This window comes from Suillus fuscotomentosus, assembly GCF_016647785.1.
Source record: "Suillus fuscotomentosus strain FC203 chromosome Unknown F5891scaffold_110, whole genome shotgun sequence".
NCBI lineage: Eukaryota > Fungi > Basidiomycota > Agaricomycetes > Boletales > Suillaceae > Suillus > Suillus fuscotomentosus.
Genome location: NW_024539622.1, coordinates 93,332 through 109,850, shown reverse-complemented (window position 1 = coordinate 109,850; position 16,519 = coordinate 93,332). Strand labels below are relative to the sequence as shown.

The window sequence follows — 16,519 nt, the reverse complement described above, 5'->3', positions numbered from 1 at the left end:
CACTCATGATTTTTCAGTGCACGCAATGCATCAGATACACACGAGCCTTGAAGCATGCCACGAGCTTCAAAGTCGCTTCGTGCTGCTGCTATTTTATTGAGGCATTGGTTGGTGAGCAGCATTTGGCCTAATGCTTTGTATCTGCTGGAGTGATGCCAAGGCTCTTTAACGGCCTTGATGTGCTTTGACTCGGTGTTTGACGAGCAAAGGCCATTTGGGGCACCAAAGAGTCTAATCATGAGGAAATAGTGGTTAAGAGAGTGTTGGTGTGGAAGTGAGAAGTCAGGCACAACTCCTGTCGTCTTGAAGATTTCATGGTACTGGTGAAAATGGTCGAGTGCATCTTGAAGTTGGGTGAGGTCATCCTCTGTGAGCGTGTCTCGTCAAACTATGTAACAGAAATCGAGGAATGCGCTAAATGCGCGAATGACATCCCGAGGTACATGTCCTTTGATGGTGGCTCAGTGTGTCCCGTAGCGACAGAGACTGTAGTCTTGTCGCTGCCAATGATTAAAGGCACAAAGGTCAATCCATGAGTTTCTGGATCCTCCACGATAATGTCCTGTATAAAAATGTATTATTAGTTCAAGGAAAGGAGCTGCGAGGCATGAAATCCATACCGCTTGCTTCCAGGCCCAATCACCAGAGAAAAAGTTCTTGTAACAATGCTGATCATCGTTAGTATAGTCCCAATACAGAACATATTCTATCTTGGCGTCAAAGTCAGGGTTGGAAAGCATGTGATGAATGAGTAGATGTGGATCACGGAACCACACATCGTATTTGGCAGTCATCCAGGGCGGAATGTCTTCAGCTGGCTTGACTCCATTATAAGACATGGTGAAAGTCTCCAAGGCGACATAACCGAGGGGAGTTGAATCAATAGTTTCATATAAGTCACGATGGCCAGTGAACGGAGGACTATCATTGTGTTGAATAAGTGTTGCTGCCCAGAGGTCGAGAAGAGTGTCAATTTGAGCCGCAGACATTTGGTTACATGTATATAAGAACTCTGCTGTCTCAAATGCAACCCGGCTTTCATACGGCATCCAGTCAGTAGGTGAGGCTTCAGTTCTGGATGGTGGAGGCGCATTCTGGTTAATAAAGTTGCCGTGAATATTACACTTTCGGCCTGTACTATGAGTGAGAACTGAATGGGTGAATGATGTGAATCAGTTACCTGTAAGAAGAGGATGGAACGTCCGGAACAGTGGCCCCAACTGCATGCCCTCCTCTGGCATAAACGCTCCATCATTGTTTTCATCAAAGTCATGGTGCTGGGGACTTGGAGGCCGATCATCAAAGGCAGGATTCTCGAGACTTGGAGAGCGAAAGTCAGGAGCTGCTTGATGGAAGGTTACATGATTGTGCAAAAGGCTGTGTGCTGTGCGAACATGCTTCATTTGGCCTGACTTATGTTGAAGACCCATTTGCAACCAGGAATGCGACAAGGCAGTCGGACTATTTTGCTAGTAGAAATGATGCACATGATGTACTAGCTCAATGTAATGGTACTGTGTGAACTTGTTCATTTCGGGTCAGATTGAATTAACAGAACTTGAAACCGAGGCTCACCCTGAAGTGTTGAACTTTGTGACAAACCTTAGTCAGTAGTTTTTTTCTCGAGTCGTTTGTTTTTAATTGTCCCTCATTCTTTCATCGCTCTCTTCCTAATGTCCCATCCAAGAACATGCCCCGGCAATGCAAACAAACATCCTGGAAATGTTGTCAGGGAAGCAAACCGAGCAAAACCGAGCACAGCGCCTATCCAAGGAAGAAGTTGCTGCTGAAAAGGCCCAGAAGCAAGCTGAGAAGGATGCACATGCTGCAGCGATAAATGAATCACATATGACAATTGCTGCAGCTGAGGATGCAATGGCCATCCAGCAGAAGACCGTGACAAACAGTCCCCCCAAGCTCATTCAGCCACACATCATCACCAGCAAGAAGAGTACACCTGTAGTTCATCGTGAGTCACAACCCAACACTTGAAATTACTTACCCAACCATTTCATATATAGCTTCTCAATCAACTACAGCTCCTCAAGACAATCAGACCAGTCAACTGGTAAAGAAGAAACATGCCGGGTTGAAATTGAACTTTTGGGACAGTGTTGATGCCAACCGCAAAGTGTCCAACAGTGGAGTCACGATTCTGACTAGTGACAGTGACACACATGTTGGAAGTACAATTGGCGATGGGAAAATCAAAACATCGTAAGTCTTCTTTTGACTGTGATGCTGATTCTAACAGAACTCACCCTATACTACTTCGATTACATCTGTGAATGCCGAATCAGCTCCAATCTCCAGCAAGTCATCAGTTCTGACCTAGAAGGGCCCATTCCTGACTGGGCAGACAAAGTCGCATCACAGACTCAATGGAAGCCATGTGCGCCACCAAGTACCCAAGCCTCTGTGAGGATCACCCAACGTCAACTTGCTGATTCTGACCTGGATCTTGATGATGAACCTGAAGAGTACAGTGAGCCAACACCGACAATGCAGAGGGAAAAGGTCGGTACCCATTTGAATTATGAACATGTACTCATGTAAATTAGAAAATTGTGCATGTGAAAGAGAAACTAAAACTTACATCGAGAGACAAGAAGCGCTTGTTCCAAAATGCAGAGCATTCTGCTGAAGAACTCGATGCTGCCGACGAATTCAATGCTGCTGAAGAATTTGAGATGATGCAGGATCCAGATGCTGCCAAGGACCCAGACACTGCCGAGGACCCAAACACTGCTGAAGCATTCGAGGATGAGGAGGCTGCCAAAGATGAGAGCTATGTAGTTTCGATGACGGATGACAGTCGATGCACCGTTGGTGCTAAGGCTAGCATGGCATGATGCACAAGCTCTGTAAGAACTTTTTGGCTGATTGCGAGAAATGACTGATGCTCTACTAGATGTCAGTTAACATCTCTAACCAGAAGACAATGAGACAGCATACCAAGGGCAAGGGCAATACCAAGGTCGAGGCCCGGGTCAAGACTGAGGTCAAAGCCCCAATAAACATATGCTCAAAAATCAAGAAAGGAAAGGCCAAGAATTCAAACTTATCTTCCGGATGCCTTGAAAATGGATTATGGCGTACAAAGTTTCTTCCATGCCTGATGTTCTGGGTTGGCAACAGCGACTATGGATGGTCCATACCGGAGAATGAACTTGAGTACGTTCTCGAGAACATATTTAATGCGGTATATGATTCGCGTAAACGAGCACCTTGTGATTTTGACGTTGATGGCTTTCCATTTCAACTGGTCTGCATTTTCGTTTTGGCTTATAATGGCTGCTGATTCACATTTCTTAGGCAACCAACACATTCACGAGTGGCAGGTTGCATTCGGTTCAACAGCTGTCAGTGTTCTGATGGCATTCTTTGCTTCAATGCCAGAATATGAGACTCAGGAAGCTTGTGAGGAATATGCTGAGTATCAGCTTCAAGACTGTCACTTCGTGTATGACGATCCTGATAATGACAAGCAGCCAGGCGCATCTCTGTCCAAGTACCTCTTGTGCATTTTTGCTGCCCACCTCACTGCAATCTCTGGCAAAGTGAGGGTGGATGCACTCGTTGAATTTGGCAAGCCTGGTTATCTTACTGCACTCGCGCTATCGGCTGTGTCAGTAAGTCTCCATTTTATTTTCTCTTTCTTTGCTTCCGTTAAATGCTGACTATATTTATAGGCTGAACGTGCTCTCATCTTGGTTCAAAATCGCTTATTAGTCGACACTGATCCCTCTGGCAACAGTGGTAAAACCCACAAGATTATACAGACGCTGAATGAGGCAACTAATTAGATCAGCCATACTGGAACAGTGTTTTCATCTGGAAACTGGGAGACGGATACCATGGCGTACATGGAGAGCATCAAGGATCTACCTCATGAACGTATCCAAGAAATCCTTACTCGAGCAGAAGGTTACATGAAGCATGCACTAGCGACACAGGTGATGAACCTTCTGGTTCCAATGGCTCAATTGCTCCAGTCAACAAATGCTCCCGCCTTCATATCTGTAATGTTCATTTTTCCTCTTTTTTTCAACCACTAATAATATTTATTTAACAGGAGTCTCGATGCATGATTTTTCGAGTACGTACTTCTCAGATCTTGTACTCACTAGAGTCACCTCACAGATACCATCATTCCCCATCGTTTTCCAGGTCGTTCATTGCCAGCCGCAGTCACTCGCTACTCGCAAACTATACCATGTTCCCAAGCTGACTCCATTTACTGTCAGATTCAGACGCTATGCACCAGCTTGCTTAAACTCTTGAATGTCCTTATTTCGCCTTAGTTTACATTTCTGGCCAGGTTTTTATGCTCCTTAATAGTATCGCTTTTGTGTCCTTGCGGGTCTTATATGTGCCAGTGGCCTTATTTTAAGGAGATGGACCTACTTAATCTCCTTATTTTGAGCAACGAAAATCTTGGCCTTAAGTCGAACTTAAGGCAAATAAGACACTTTAAGGAACGTTTAAGCCTGTAAAAGCACACTAACGTTTTCCTGATGCAGCAAACTTTGTTTGTCCACGACTGTACTTGATAAACACTGCATACATATTTGGCGGGAGACCCGATCTACTTGAGGAAGTACATACATCATAGATTACATTACATAATTGTACTATTCGACAGAGTCGAAAAAAGTGAGGCGTCATAATTCGAAAGATAGAAGTACAAGGCATAATTAATGAATGGCATCAGCTAACGAGGTTGGAGGTGTTGCTTCTCAGACTAGGGCATTCGTTTTGCTCTGCGAATGTTCCCAATATAATGGAGACGAACTAGTTGGTTTGAGTTCTTTGACGACATAAACGGGCAACAGGCCTGCTGATGGATGTATCGCAGGCCCACGAGGAGCACAGTTCAACCTGTAAACGCTTATTAGGAAGGTGTATCTTGCTTAAGATAAGCTACTTGCCTGGTTAAGTTAATATGCTGTTGCGGCTTTGGTGGGTAGATTCCGAAAATCCTTGCTACCCACCAGAAAGCTATGCTGTAGTTCTTCCGCGCTTCTGCGGCAAACCCAAAGAAAGCGAAAAATGTGAACGCACAGAAGACTACAAGCCACCGCGTGAGCTGGATGGCAACAACCAGGAGGTAGTTCGTTGTCCACAGAACAGACGGGTATTGCATGACACGCGAAAAGTCGTAGTGAACATTTTCCCAGCTGATCCAGGGCTCTACAGGGTGTGCTGCCGAGTTGATCCATATCATAAAAGACGCGAGGGGGATGGTGCATACTATTTCCGTCGTTGCGAGTGCCATGAGACGGAAGTAGCGACTAGCGCTGAGAGACTTGTTGGATTTCATAAAATGGGTGAATTGTGCACGGCGAAGGTAAAAAGCCTTCAATGAAAGACCTGCGGGAGGTAAGAACGCAGACATCAAAACACCGAGAAGAGGCGTACCACAATAGACCGAAGATACAAGGCCAATAATTATAGGCCAGCTATCACACAAGAAAAACGCTGGTAGCGTATTGTAAATGAAAGGGTAGCAGCCGATGTCTTCGTAAATATCAAAGCGATGGCCTTGTACGACATATTCTGTAAAAGGATCAGTGGGGTGCGTGCTGTGGATGAAAGCAGTGCACTCACGAAGCGCAACGACTGCCATAGGAAAAAGTACGCAAATTAGGGTGTCGATAAGGACGGCTCGCCGTTTCTAAAACAAGATTAACGAAGGAACTGAGGCTCCCTTAATGTGGAATCGTACCCCTTCATCCGTGAGTGCGACCGCATGGGTTTTCGCAATGTTGTATAGCCTGCGATTGATGCATAATGATGCGGCAGGAATGCCCACTGAGGCACCGAGCATTATTCGAATGGCTTCACAGAGTTTCAGGAAACAAGCAGCGGAAAAACAGTATAACATCACTTACAAATGTCGCACCAGATGGGTGCCCAGTTGATGGCATTGTTATGCCAAACGATGGAGTTGATGAACTGGTTGAGGCAAGAGAGTGCCGCCCAAATCATGTAATAGCACGTTCCCGAATTCCATGCTTGTAGATGCCATGGAAGAGGTATCAGCGCGACTACAAAGCCAAGGAAGGCGAAGATGGGGAAAAGAGGATAGTCCAACCCAGTCATAATGATGATGGTAGAGAGAGAGTAGAGACGGAGACCGTAAACGATAGCCTTATAAAAGACATTTTGTGTTCAACAATGAGATGTGGTGCACAATACATTGTGTCCTTGCTGTGGACACTCCATTGTCAATTTGTGGCTACGTGTCGGAGACAAATGTGGTACTTAGGTCCCAAATTTGGACGATTCACCGGAGACAATACCACAAAATACGCCTGTAATTATCGAACAATGGTGATTATGAGTTGCTATATAATATGGGTGGAGATTCCTTTGTACTAATATTCGTACCACAAATCTCGAGCCTACTACACCAAAGCGCTGCCATATGGATAACTTCATCACTCTGCTCGATTTGAAGCCGTCGCCCTTCGCTGGGTCATCACATACTACATCACAGCTTAATTGGAGTGATCTAACGCAACTTGAAATGCAATACATCGAACCCTCTGATTCACCACTGGTTGACCAAGACAACCTTACCACTTACTTTTCCAATTTCTGTGTCATTTTATAACGTTTGCAGTTTGGTCCCCCGTCACTCTGATGACCAGCGCGAGGTGTGTCTGTTGAATATCTCTTTTGATGGACGCCTTCCTAACCAGGTCTTATGAAAAAGGTAGCATATTGTATGCGCTGGTTTAGCGTCGAATTATTCTCATTCAGACTAGAAGCTCGCCCTCGCATTATTTATTCCAGAGGCAGGACTGGGAACTTCGCGCTGTCGCACGTTTTACTGTGACATGCAGCTTAAAGTGATCTATAGCACAGTGCTCAATTCTGTAGCTATACATTTCCTTCGACGCTCTTTCGACACACATCTAACTGCGACATATAGTAATAGTATGTCTATAACAGAGTGCTTCAAGCTTCATTCTGTGGTTATACCCCTCCTTCGACGCAAGTTTAACTGCGACATCTTTATCTATAGTACAGTACTTGATTCTGTGACTATCATACCCCTCTTTCGACGCATGTTTAACTGGAACCTATATCTGTAGAGTGCTTAGTTCTGTAGATGTACCTCTCCTTTGACGCTCGTTCTATTCGTTTTCGTGTTTACCAGCATGTGGATATACCCCTTCTTGGACGTGTGTTATCTTTGTTGCGTCGTTTACCTACGACGTTTCTATAGCACAGTACTTAATTATGTGCATCAGGGAAAACCTCCCTTCCGAAATCGAGGTAATTCCAAGTAATTCCTCTTTTTCGGAAGATTTCAAGTGAATTCAGGTTTTGCAGAATTATTTAAGTCTGGTAGTTTGTTTAATGAATTCCTTTGAATTCCGAGTAGTTTCTTTTGAATTCCATCAAATTCACTTGTTGCTCAATGGATTATTCTGAATATCATCCAATTCACTCGATGATCGGTCAATGTCAAATTACATGAAAATCAACATTATATTGCATTAAAATGGCGGATCACAATGTATTATACATGAACATGGGTATCAACAGCACACAAAGATGCTAGTGCTTGAATTAGATGCAACTATGATCAAGTCGGATCAGCAATAGAGACACAACAACCTTTAATCCTCGGACATTGCATTAACATCAAGGTAGTCAAAGTTGCTCCCCGACACAATACCCTGTAGGTATGATATATTAATATCTAGTATTGTAGAAGGCTGATGTTATATCAGAGCCTGTGGTCCATAGACCATGATGTATCAACTCGCTCACCTTTCCTGCAGGCTGTGCTGTGATGTATCACGTAGACAGTGATACATCAAGTCTGATGTCCTGCATCATGTGATATATCACCAGTTTGCGTGATGTATCCCCTCAAACACTTGCGTGATATATCACCTTCAAAGCTTGTGAGGCCCATGTGATATATCATTAGTTTGTGTGATACATCACCTTAAAAGCTTGTGAGGCTTGCATGATATATCACTTTCATTAGTTTGCATGATACATCACCGGTTTCTGTGATGCATCACCTTGGAAGCTCTACATGAGGCTCACATGATATATTGCTTGTGAACAGAGTTTGCACATCATATCACCTTCAAAGTTTGAGGCCCGCGTGACACGCGGGCCTCAAACGTTGAAGGTGATATATTACTGGTTTCTGTGATGCCATCACCTTGGAAGCTCTACACGAGGCTCACATGACATATTACTTGCAAACGGAGTTTGCACATCATATCACCTTCAAAGCTTGCATGATATATCACTTGTAAATACATAGTATATTATATACTCACCCTCATCAAAAGGAGGGGAATTGGGGTTTAACTAGGAATGAAGATCAACTGCGAGGGGGGCTTGCCATGAAGAGTTGGCTGCCCACATGGATTTGAAGTGGACAGCCATTTTTTGGCGTAGATTGGCCTGGCATTGGGCATAAGCAAGTGCACTCTCTCCGGCTTGTAGTGAGCTAAAAGTACGTTGTGAACCTTGCGTGTCCCACCAGCCAGCGTGCCAGTCGAGAAATGCAATGACGCGGCGCATTTCCTCACACAGTAACTGCACTTCTTCCTCCCAGCAATGAGCTTGCGCTCGTGCCTTACACCATTCAACACATAGTGCTATAAAATGGCCAGGTCAGTGAGAAGCACCAGTGGTTAGAGCGTACTTATAGTCCTGCAGCCCTAGCTCGTTGCTGTTGGAGCCTGAAGTCTTCCAGATCCACGATATACTTTGCTGCCCCATCGTTCGGCCATTGTCGTGTTTGAGTGGTACCGCATCCTTTTGCTTGTCGAGTGGCTTCAGGCTCCTCTCCCAGTTGTCGTTCTTGCCCAGCCTTGATGCCAGATTCAGAAGTGCGCCTCTAGAGGTGGAATACTTAAGTGATAAGGTGTCAATGCGATGTTCAGTGTTATTGATGATTCCGTTCGCTCAGGTATTTGCTCGCTGTCCTCAGATAAATGTGTCCTTATACTTGTAAAGATGGTATCGCAGGTTGAGCACAGTGCGGAGGTCATTCAGTGTGTCATACGCTTGAGCTTCATGCAACTCCAACTCATGTTCGAGCAAGCGGTCATCACATGGTACTCAATGGGGTAGAGAGGACGGCAGGAACAGGTTAATGTTGTGAACCTTGGCTTCAGTGGCAACGTCATATGGCAACCACAGGTGGGAGATGCCAGGCATATACAACAACTGTACCCGGCCCCATGTGTCAATGCATTGGCGAAGAGCATTCACCTGCTGTAAGAGCTTTCCCTTCTGAACATCTGTAGCATGTTGTCCAACCACCTTGGCATCAAATTCAAGACAGCGCCTAGAATAGAGTCAGTTTGTGATCCAGTGAAGTTCAGAAATGTCAATGCAACTGTTGATCTTCAAGTTCTAATCCTGATGAAATCAGTACTGATGGCGAGATATCATCATGTAGGGACACATCGTTACCGCGCTCAATCTCTGTGGCCTCTGCCATTGATAAGGCCAGACACACGGCAGCCTGAGTCATTGCTGTTGAAAACACCATCAGCTTCTCAAAATGCATTGAATAGAGTACATGTACTTGTCGTAGCTCTGTCTTCAAATGGGTTCGGTCGTGAACGGTCTTTCTCCCATGCCTCAATGTCCTTCCTCCATTCGGCTAGCTCATCTGTGGCAAGAGAAGCCTCGAAATTGGTGAGATCGTTGACACGTTCTTGGACCTCAATTAATGTGAAGTTGTACTTTTGGCAGAAAATTAAACCTGCGAGACAGAAACTGTAAGTTCAGATATTCAGTGAGAGGCCAAAAACTCACTCATTGCACATATCTTCTTCCAATTCCAATCATTGAAGTGGTTGTCTAAGGTATCACACCTTGAACCGGGACCCATTTCGCGTGTACTTGTAGCAATGGGGTTTATGTCCGCCCACCCGCGCTCTGGAGCTTCACCATCCGTGCGACCAATGCCCTTGATCAGATTGAAGGAGAAGGATGTCTGGCATTTGGTGATGTGGGCTGGCAGGTGAAATTTTGGTATGAGAAACACAATGGACTTTTCGTGGTGCTTGATGTGGTACTGGTGCGGGAAGGCGGACATACGTGTCCAGATATGCTTGCTCCATTGGCAAGCGATATCATACGATATATTTAATGCCACTATGTCCAATAAAGATCGCATGCTAGAGAAAAATAAGTAATCCATATTAAGGTACCTGTATTGTATTGTTAATAATAATATGACTAAAAAGTGAACATTATGCACTGTTCGCCCTTTTGTAAGTCACTGATGGAGCAGGGCCATTTGAAATTGTGTCGTGCGCAATTGATGGTACCAGCGCCAGTGGCCGTAAGCCCACATGAGACTCTTGTATCTGCAAGATTTACCGCATTGTGACTGGAGCATGAACTCATCTGCACAGAGTTATACTTAGTGCCCAGGACGAATAGAATGATGGATTTACCTCCTGGACAGCTCATTCTTGTGAACTGATGAAAAATTTGTAGGCATGTTCCTCTACAAAGAAAGCATATCCGTGATTGAGACCAGGATCAGCCATGGCCGAAGAGACGTTACGGCAAGCCAGACGAAAATTGGCGTCAATGCCCAGAAATAAGGCATATAAGAATCTGGATCTGTGTGAGAGCAAAGTCGGAGGGAAAAGATGCTAATTGTACATACTGTATTTCAGATGGTGCATTTTCCCATCCATCTGGCAGATTTTTTCCTACATGGGGACATGCAGGACATAATACAGCACATGCACCTGGTTCAGTTGCTGCAATACCTTTTGGGTGATGACCTTGACCAGCGTGTTGCATCTGCTTGATGAACCGCCACTCTCACATCATGCGCAACATAGATTCATAATGGTCCTAGATTGTAATATGACAAATTAGAAGAGAATTCGAATTAACATTAGCACATACCTTTGGTACATGAATTCCTGTATTGTCCGTCAAACGGGCAGCTGTTTTGTAAAATTCAAACATGGAAACTTTGGACTCGAAAGACAACATTTGAAAGTATTCCAGTGCCCAAAATGTCGTGGCTGTTTTGGGATCAACTGTTGTGGCAGGAAAGAGATGAACATGTAGTAGTTGAACGATGTGTAGCTGAGCAGAAGTGCATCCGCAGAAATCTAACCCCACTTTGTAGATACCGTTGTAGTGGATGATAACGAAGTTGTCATTGAAAGCAGGGAGTGGGTTGTCACAACAAACGCCAGAGGTGTGTCCAAGTTGCAAATGGATCCCCATGGACTTCGAGGTAATATCGTTGAATGAGATGCCATCCCAATGCTAAGTTTAGAACACAAAAGAGTTAGTTGATGTAAGGAATGTGAGTATCTATGCACATACCTCCATTTTATGAAATGGCTGTCTCTCATGTACACGGACCATACACAAATGACAGAACATCTCGGAACCATGACAATCCTGACAACGATATATCACAGCTTCCTCACCACAAACACAAACATCTTGCGAATAGTCGCCCTGACCCTCCAGACGGAGGAATTCTTCCAAGAACAAGTTGGCATCGGATTCCCATAAGCGCAAGGCCTCACCATGAACCACAGTGCATTTTTGCCTCGTGAATTCTACAAACTCTGGCGTGTCATTTTGAAGGTTATCAGGAAAGTCATTGAGAGTTGTAAAGTTAAACTCTGTAGTCTCCAGTAGGACTTCTGAATCTCCACGACGGCGTTTCCCTGGAGAATTTGGAATGGTGTAGTAGGCTGAAGAGACGTTCAACCGCCCACTTTGTCCTGTTTCAAAACTGCTGTGCTTGCGTTGTTGAACATCATGTGTGTGTCGAGGCACATCATTGGTATCGTTATTCACTGCTTTTGAAGCAGCAGCATTGTGCGCATAGAAATCGCGCTGATAATGCTTCAGGGCTTGCCGTCTCTGGCCTCCAACCATTTGTCGTCGGTGTTAGTGAGATGCAGTTCACAAATTTGGCTGGTTTATATTAAGACTTGTCTGATATATCAACCACAGTCTGCCAAATGAGTGAGTCGGCGAACATTGCCTCATCATAAGCTTCAACATCTCCTTCATCTATTATTGATATGACTTCCTTCTCTATTGCAAGCCGTCTCTCCATCAAGTCCACCAGTTCCTGGCTCTGCTTCAACAAGAGGTGATATCCAGTCCCAGACGTACATTTAAGTTGTTGTACGGCATCATGTAACTTGGTAGCATGCACCTTCAGACCCAGCAGAGTAATACATACATCATTCAACTCAGGGCATAGCACACTCCAACCCTTGTCACTCACTCTCTGGAGCACTGCGATAACACGAGATTGCATGATGCGTGCCTTGGGAACACCAGACTTGTACCCAAGTTCAGTGCTCAGTTGGTCTAAGGTGCGAAACAATGCAACAACATCCTGTTTGTGAAAGTGTAGATACATATAGCACTGTATATCAAGGAAATACGTACATTATTAAAATGACAACTTCGCACCTGCCAACGAGTTCGAGACTTTGCCTGCTCCGTAGTCTTATTGCTACAAGAAAACAAATAAAATTCATCAAGTATCTTGATAGACTCTGAGTGATTGAAATTGACCGTTGATAATGTTGTCATTTGCTCTGCAATTGAGCTCTGCAGTGTTCTTCTGCAGTTCCATATTTTGGTGCCATTGTGGTAATGATTTGAGGGACAAGGTGTATGTAGTAATGTACCAGTAATTAGTGTAAACAACTCACTGTATTGTTTGGTGGCATATGAGCCACACTTCGGGACAGACCTGTACTATGATAGACAATATAAAATTCAATTTTTGCAACGCGGATGACTTGGTGTCTTGCTGGATACTGGCCAGATGGTGGTGAGCTGGTAGGTAAGTGTCACAAAGTAATATACAGTTGTACAGCATTTGGTGTGCTTGCGCAAGAAAATGCTTTCGACAATATATTTTAACACAAGTGGCACTGAACAAAAAAAAACAAAAAAAAACATTACTGAAGACATCCTGAAATCAAGTTGCACTGTTTATCAACATCATCATGTGCCTTTGGTTATAATATATGACAATATCTTCTTCTCACAGGTTCTCTGATGTGACTCAACGGCAGACCTAGACTTTCTGATGGGCCTGTGATATATTATCGGCCATGCGAGAATCACTGTTGGCATGCTGAACTGAGCTTAAAGCTTATCAGATGATGTTGCTTGTGAGGCCTGGGTCATACAAGACTTGCATGTCTGATTCAAACATAAATATTTATCATGATTGAGTATCTAGCATATGTAAGAATGAAACAGTAAATCCCTGCGGAACCTATTCATTGGGGACACCCCATGATATTTTGAGTTTGCAGTGACAAACAGTACTTTCACGTTAGACCGTCTCACCACACCACACCGCCAAAGCAAGCCTGAAATACTCCTTAGCTTCATGGAGTGTGGTGAAGTAATGGACAGTTGTGCATGGGGCATGAAGCGTCCAGGTGGTAGATCTATGAATAATTAGATGCGGTTCAGATCAAGAGCAATAAAAAGCAACTGACATTTCACTGTATAGCCCCACACCAAAATGACTAGTGGTCACGAACCAGTTAAATTCAAGAGCAGGGTCGAGGTCAGCAAGTGTTTCAGTACCGCTCATACTGGACTCTCCCTCATTTTCAGAAGAGGAACTATCGAGACTGTTGTCAGCAGCAGCAGCCGTGGGGCCAATACAAATATCGTTAATAGAGACTTCTGAGGAAGTGTCCTCCTCTTTGGCCGGGGAGCGGTCTTCTGGGCTATGAGAGACTGCGCAATTTATGAGTAAAATGAAAGAGGAAAATGTATGCAAGTTCACGGTACCTGTTTGTGTATGGACTGAGCACACCTCATCTTCAGGTCGGTAAGGCCATCCATATGGTTTCAGTGATGATGGGGGAACTGTGTGAGACGCGATGGTGAGCAAGCACTTTGGTGATATCATAATGAAAACTTACCATGACCGTTCTGTACCATATGTATGGCCTCGATGAATTGCTCCATCGTGAAACACGGGTGGTGGAGCATTTGTATGGGTTGGTTGTGGAGGCATCTGACGTTGGAGCTGCTGTGGTCCATGTTGTGGGTGGAGGTAGAGAGAATTATAGTGTCAGTTCGAGTGCAAAAATGTATTTGTACCACTCACTCACTGATTGGTATTGCTTGGTTGTAAATATGACCGTATTCATCACAGAAAAAAACTTTGCAGCTGAGTAGGAAAAATCAACATCAGTGGGTCAAGTTGGCACCGCATCTCCCTGTTTGGCTCTGTACAAAACCGAGTGAAAAAAATAAGTGGTGAGTGAGTGAGATACCAAGCATAAATAACGGATACTCACCTTACATCCAGATGGTGCCCCCCAGATGGACAAGCACAGAGCAGTTACTCTGGCTGCAGAATGAGATGCCTGGATACTTGCAGATGCAAAAAGAGAAGAAATTGCCTCGATTCTTTGATTCATTGTTCCCAAGGTGGTTTAGCAACTTTCCAGAAGAGACAGAACTAAATGGCAGCCCACCTTGTGATGAGAACACTGGCATAAATGAGCCCAGCAGTGCAGGCATTGGGTCCGTTATTGACACAGCCCAGCTCAATTCTATAAATGCACCTGATTTAGTCGAACAAGAAGACAGCCAGTCCAACTCACCTCCAATGGGAGTGGCAGAACAACACAAAGTATGTGGTGTTCACATTGACCTAATTATAGAATATAACTTTGTTAGAAATTGTGGGAATGGTTCCGAAATAACTCAAAGCGAAAGACAACACCTGGTGGCAGCTCAACTGGTAGAGCCCTGTCTGTACTACTTGGCCAGCACGCACGAGGTACTCGAGACCTCAAAGAGATTGAAGTGTATTCCAAACTGCACTATGAGTCAAAAGTCAAACCGTTGGTTGAAGACACTCTTAAAAATAATATTGTGCAACCTACCCAAAGGCTTAGTACAGTTCAGCTACACACCACTGAATGCTTTGCAGAAGAGTCAGAAGACATTAAGAAAGAAATTCGGGAGGAGACTGTACGTCTCAATGCTTCCAGAAGATTGGGTGATATTGAGGGTCAGCATCCGAGAACAAAGGAAGAAGTTTATCGGTAAGTAAACATATTTGATTTGTATTACTAAGTACTGGTACTGATCACTCACCATTTATGTAAAGGACAATTCAAGAGCTGCCTTTGATTCTAGGTCAAGTTTTTGAGGAACTCTCAGCATTGACAGGTGGATGGCACTACACCATTGTCATGGGCGGAGCTGATCCGTTGTGTGAAGGTGACATCATGATGTTGAGGTATTTCAAATTCCCTCTTTGCGACCGTTTGTTGATTCATCAACAGTTACCACCATGGTAAAACTGCAGATGGTCTGAGCCTCAAGGCGTCTACCTCAAACTTCCATGAACAGTATCTATTACCATTTGAATGACACCTTGGATACATCCATGGTAAGTGAAATTCCAGGCTACACGACTCAAAATTTATTATTAATGAAAAATACCATAGGTCCATCTTCAAAGTGTATATCAGCACCCTCATCTACCCCGACCTCGTCTCATCTTGCGCCCGTTGGCCTCATCTCACTGGATGAATTTCCGAACAAGTCCTCACTTGGAGAGAATGTGATATCCGGGCCTGTGGTTGGTCCTTCTCTGTTGCAAGAACTTGGGGACTTAGTGTTGAATCCTTACATCAACCTGGACTTCGGTGGATCTGTGGGAGTGAACAAACATGGTGACTGGTTGATGCACGCTAGTAGCAGTGACCCAAACCTCCCATCTCCCCGTAACATGACGGACACGCCAATCACTGCTTGGAGAAAGTCAATGGCGCTCAATGAAGACCCGCTCGCATCCCCCACCTTTAATCGCATTCAACAACGAGGTTCAAGTGCAGAGGGTCCATCAGCCGAAGCAGTCCCTCCTTTCCTACCTCATCCATTGTCACCGCTTCATACCACCCTCTTGCCCCAGCCTTCTTCGTTCTTTGTGTTTCCTGCACTCGAGGAGGTCGACACGCTTCCCACGCTCCAACACCATGATCCATTAGCGTTCAACCAGCCCATGTTTAATTCAGGGCTACGCTCACCTCCAGACCAACCGATTCCGTTACCTTTGTCCCCGCTTGTATCCACAGCCTCCAAGTCACCGCATTCCAAGTCTGTTGAACATCAACCTTCGCCAGCGTCTCACCAGCCAACTCCTCAACCTAATTTGGAGGCGATGACAGTGTCCATTGACTGTCAATCTTCGCCAGCTTCTCACCGGCCGACACCTCACGACATTGTAGGTGTTTCTGCTGATGATCATCCTCAACCCAATTTGGAGGTGAGGACAGTGTCTTCATTACCTACCGCTGCCTCTGGCAGACGCTCGGGACACGCACCACGTCCTTCTATGCAAGCTGATGGAGCCAATAAAATTGGTGGCTATAACTCACAATGTGAAACAAAGCTCACACCAAAGAGGAAGCTGACTGAAGTCCAGCGTGGTGTTGGAGGGTCGAAGAAAAGGTCTCGGAAGTAG

At 44.7% G+C, this 16,519-nt stretch overlaps 6 protein-coding genes across 6 annotated transcripts; 2 read left to right on the top strand and 4 right to left on the bottom strand.

Annotated features, from left to right (window-relative positions):
* Positions 1 to 388: 388 nt before the first annotated feature.
* F5891DRAFT_1196925 (uncharacterized protein) lies at positions 389 to 1,430 on the bottom strand (the record flags this gene model as incomplete). The annotated part of the gene is made up of 3 exons (XM_041368395.1): positions 389 to 562; positions 621 to 1,132; positions 1,181 to 1,430. 3 exons carry the CDS (start codon positions 1,428 to 1,430, stop codon positions 389 to 391), a joined length of 936 nt encoding a protein of 311 aa, XP_041218614.1.
* A 271-nt stretch (positions 1,431 to 1,701) lies between these two features.
* Positions 1,702 to 4,058, top strand: F5891DRAFT_1196924 (uncharacterized protein; the record flags this gene model as incomplete). The annotated part of the gene is made up of 8 exons (XM_041368394.1): positions 1,702 to 1,969; positions 2,022 to 2,217; positions 2,301 to 2,517; positions 2,562 to 2,825; positions 2,912 to 3,230; positions 3,316 to 3,632; positions 3,693 to 3,759; positions 3,826 to 4,058. 8 exons carry the CDS (start codon positions 1,702 to 1,704, stop codon positions 4,056 to 4,058), a joined length of 1,881 nt encoding a protein of 626 aa, XP_041218613.1.
* Positions 4,059 to 4,551: 493 nt separating this feature from the next.
* F5891DRAFT_1153586 (pheromone A receptor-domain-containing protein) lies at positions 4,552 to 6,238 on the bottom strand. Its single transcript, XM_041365191.1, has 6 exons — positions 5,895 to 6,238; positions 5,729 to 5,841; positions 5,611 to 5,677; positions 5,422 to 5,559; positions 4,932 to 5,373; positions 4,552 to 4,881 (listed from the first exon to the last, which is right to left on the bottom strand). Exons 1-6 carry the CDS (start codon positions 6,103 to 6,105, stop codon positions 4,740 to 4,742), a joined length of 1,113 nt encoding a protein of 370 aa, XP_041218612.1. The 5' UTR covers positions 6,106 to 6,238; the 3' UTR covers positions 4,552 to 4,739.
* Positions 6,239 to 8,346: 2,108 nt separating this feature from the next.
* On the bottom strand, positions 8,347 to 11,922 carry F5891DRAFT_1131406 (uncharacterized protein; the record flags this gene model as incomplete). The annotated part of the gene is made up of 13 exons (XM_041364664.1): positions 8,347 to 8,639; positions 8,670 to 8,895; positions 9,151 to 9,334; positions 9,387 to 9,525; positions 9,578 to 9,716; positions 9,739 to 9,757; positions 9,807 to 10,175; positions 10,238 to 10,407; positions 10,515 to 10,623; positions 10,676 to 10,833; positions 10,924 to 11,295; positions 11,356 to 11,559; positions 11,602 to 11,922. The coding sequence occupies 13 exons, from the start codon at positions 11,920 to 11,922 to the stop codon at positions 8,347 to 8,349; spliced, it is 2,703 nt and encodes a 900-aa protein (XP_041218611.1).
* A 1,429-nt stretch (positions 11,923 to 13,351) lies between these two features.
* F5891DRAFT_1196920 (uncharacterized protein) lies at positions 13,352 to 14,001 on the bottom strand (the record flags this gene model as incomplete). Its single annotated transcript, XM_041368393.1, has 4 exons — positions 13,352 to 13,469; positions 13,521 to 13,767; positions 13,822 to 13,899; positions 13,956 to 14,001. The coding sequence occupies 4 exons, from the start codon at positions 13,999 to 14,001 to the stop codon at positions 13,352 to 13,354; spliced, it is 489 nt and encodes a 162-aa protein (XP_041218610.1).
* A 346-nt stretch (positions 14,002 to 14,347) lies between these two features.
* On the top strand, positions 14,348 to 16,519 carry F5891DRAFT_1196919 (uncharacterized protein; the record flags this gene model as incomplete). Its single annotated transcript, XM_041368392.1, has 5 exons — positions 14,348 to 14,674; positions 14,722 to 15,092; positions 15,158 to 15,289; positions 15,336 to 15,361; positions 15,501 to 16,519. The coding sequence occupies 5 exons, from the start codon at positions 14,348 to 14,350 to the stop codon at positions 16,517 to 16,519; spliced, it is 1,875 nt and encodes a 624-aa protein (XP_041218609.1).

Bases quoted from the DNA above. Each gene is read 5' to 3' on its own strand.
- F5891DRAFT_1153586 (XM_041365191.1), bottom strand. From the start codon at position 6,105: ATGACTGGGTTGGACTATCCTCTTTTCCCCATCTTCGCCTTCCTTGGC. The intron at 5,842-5,894 runs GTAAGTGATGTT...AACTCTGTGAAG, and splicing joins ACCCATCTGGTGCGACATTT to CCATTCGAATAATGCTCGGT. The intron at 4,882-4,931 runs GCAAGTAGCTTA...AAGCGTTTACAG, and splicing joins CAGCATATTAACTTAACCAG to GTTGAACTGTGCTCCTCGTG.